Source organism: Dromiciops gliroides, chromosome 2, assembly GCF_019393635.1.
Source record: "Dromiciops gliroides isolate mDroGli1 chromosome 2, mDroGli1.pri, whole genome shotgun sequence".
Classification (NCBI taxonomy): domain Eukaryota; kingdom Metazoa; phylum Chordata; class Mammalia; order Microbiotheria; family Microbiotheriidae; genus Dromiciops; species Dromiciops gliroides.
In genome coordinates this window covers 534,406,987-534,409,100 of record NC_057862.1, presented here as the reverse complement: position 1 = coordinate 534,409,100, position 2,114 = coordinate 534,406,987, and the positions used below count along the sequence as shown (strand labels likewise).

Genomic DNA, 2,114 nt, shown 5'->3' with positions numbered 1-2,114 from the left:
CTTAAAATTCTGCAAAAGGACAGCACTCCCAGTGTCTTCCTAAAAGAAGCTTCACCTCTTGAAACAGTACCTGTACCCTGGAACAAAAGCCAGAAAAGTAATTCCAGCTATGTGGGAGAAGGCTGAAAAACACTTTAATTCCATGCCCACTTAGTAATTTAGTTCAGCTATTTATTGGTCGTACTATAACTCTAGCAGCAGAAAAAGTTGCAACCACTGGAAAGAAAACATGCCTTCAAACAAGGTACAAGCAATGCTAGTCAAAGGAAAAACCTCTAGATGTGCCTCAAAGAAAATAGGCAGCCAATCTGTGGAGGCTCAAAGGGGAGACTCAGGACTATGCTCACTGACAGGGTGAACAGGTGGGAAGTCTGAGGGCTTCAGGTGATAATTAGAACCCTGGTTATTGTCCCAGTAAATCTGCTGAGCACACTGAAAAGAGAAGCAGAACTGGATGGTGCCAGCTGGGCCTGGAGGACCACTGGGCAATGCCACCTGGAAAGTGAAGGTGTCTGTTTCACCTCGGAAAAGATGAGGCACATAAACACAAGGCACATCAAAGTAAGAAGTCCAGGCACTGAAAGTGATGCGCATTTGCACAATCTTCTCATATCCCACGTTGCGCACTTGAATTGTACCTTGCAAGAAGCGCCCCTGCACAGCACACTGTTCCAGGCACACCTTCTGGGCCTCCAGGCACTTGCAGAAGCGACCGTAGTCATCCAAGGGCTGAGGGAAACCAAGGGCATAGCTGGACACCTCCATAGGGCAGGCTGGCACCAGCCGCAGCACTCTGCTCAAGGGCTGCAGTTTCTCTTTAGTATCACCAAAAAACTTATGCACAGTAACCAGGGCCAGCCCCTTCATGTCAGCGAATACCACCCGTTTCCTCAGGTGCTGGCGCTTGGGCTGCCGAACCAAACAGGGGCGGAGGGGCAGCTGCGGCCGGAGCGGAGCTCCGTAGCAGCTCAGGTACTGGTGAAGGAGTGACGTGTGATTCAGGGAGAAGCACATGGTGGGATTTATCCTAGGCATCCCTAGAAGGGAAAGATCCAGGGCAGAATCCTGCAAAAAATTGGGGGGCGGGGGGACGGGGAGAGAAGATGGTTAGAAGTTAGAAGAGTTAGGGGATAGCGTGGGGAGTTGTCTTCAACTTTACAATCAGTCTCTCCCTCCCAGTCCCTTTGAGGGATTGCACCCAAATCTTCCCATCCTTCAGGTGGGAACTGCAGAAAGAAGCTCAGAGAAAGGATCAGAAGAGAACCGAGACAGGAGGTGAGAGTAGGTTAGAGCTAGATTCTCACAGGGAAACAAAGAAACTAACTTGGAGCTCATACACAAACCTTACAGGAAAAGCCGGACAGCAAAAACTCAACGTAGCCGCATACTCTCTGGTACAATCGGCAAATTTTGTGAGCTCGTAGGGGAAGAGAGCGCAAGTCAAAACCCTCCGCGTAACTCCTCTGGGACTTGCTGGTCCCTGAAGGCTAAGTCACGATCCAGTCTGTACAGACTCTTGGATTCAGCCAATCAAAAACCTCCACTGTTGTGATTAGCTAATCAGTTAAAGGAGAAAAGTGAACTAAGTGTTTCCTTATGACTCTACTAGTTCTCATAACTTCATTCTGACACGGCAGTCTTGTTCCCAGATTTATCCGTCAGGTTACTTGCCCTTAGGGTTTTCTTTCCCTGCTGTTTCTGGTATTCATCCAGTGCAAGGACTGTGAAAATGGTTACTTTTAAAAGTGCCATTAAAAAAAAGCAAGGTGCTTTATTGAATATAACTAGTTCTGCTTTTAGTTTAGCATCGCTCTATGTCAGTTTAATGAGACCTCCAAAAGTTATTGTTGATGTGGGTCCATAAGTTTTAGGGTTCACTGACTGTTAGAACTTAAAGAGAACTTTCAACTAAACTTTATTTCAAACTTTGTTTTATTGATGAGAAAATTGAGGTCCATTCAGGGAAAATGACTTGTCTAAGGTCTCAGAGAGAGTTAATGTTACAAGAGAATTAGAACCTGGGTCTTCTGCCTCACACTCCAGTGCATTTTCTGACACAATGGGATGCTTTAGAAGGTTAAGACCTTTCACCCAGTAAAGATAAGGACCTCTCA

The 2,114-nt window shown here is 46.5% G+C and overlaps 1 protein-coding gene across 1 annotated transcript; it reads right to left on the bottom strand.

Moving 5' to 3' along the window:
• Positions 1-318: 318 nt before the first annotated feature.
• On the bottom strand, positions 319-1,460 carry LOC122739253 (protein phosphatase 1 regulatory subunit 3C-like). Its single transcript, XM_043981061.1, has 2 exons — positions 1,344-1,460; positions 319-1,065 (listed from the first exon to the last, which is right to left on the bottom strand). Exon 2 carries the CDS (start codon positions 1,033-1,035, stop codon positions 319-321), a length of 717 nt encoding a protein of 238 aa, XP_043836996.1. The 5' UTR covers positions 1,036-1,065; positions 1,344-1,460.
• Positions 1,461-2,114: the final 654 nt, after the last annotated feature.

Excerpts from the sequence above, each read along its gene's own strand:
- LOC122739253 (XM_043981061.1), bottom strand. The coding sequence starts at position 1,035 with ATGCCTAGGATAAATCCCACCATGTGCTTCTCCCTGAATCACACGTCA.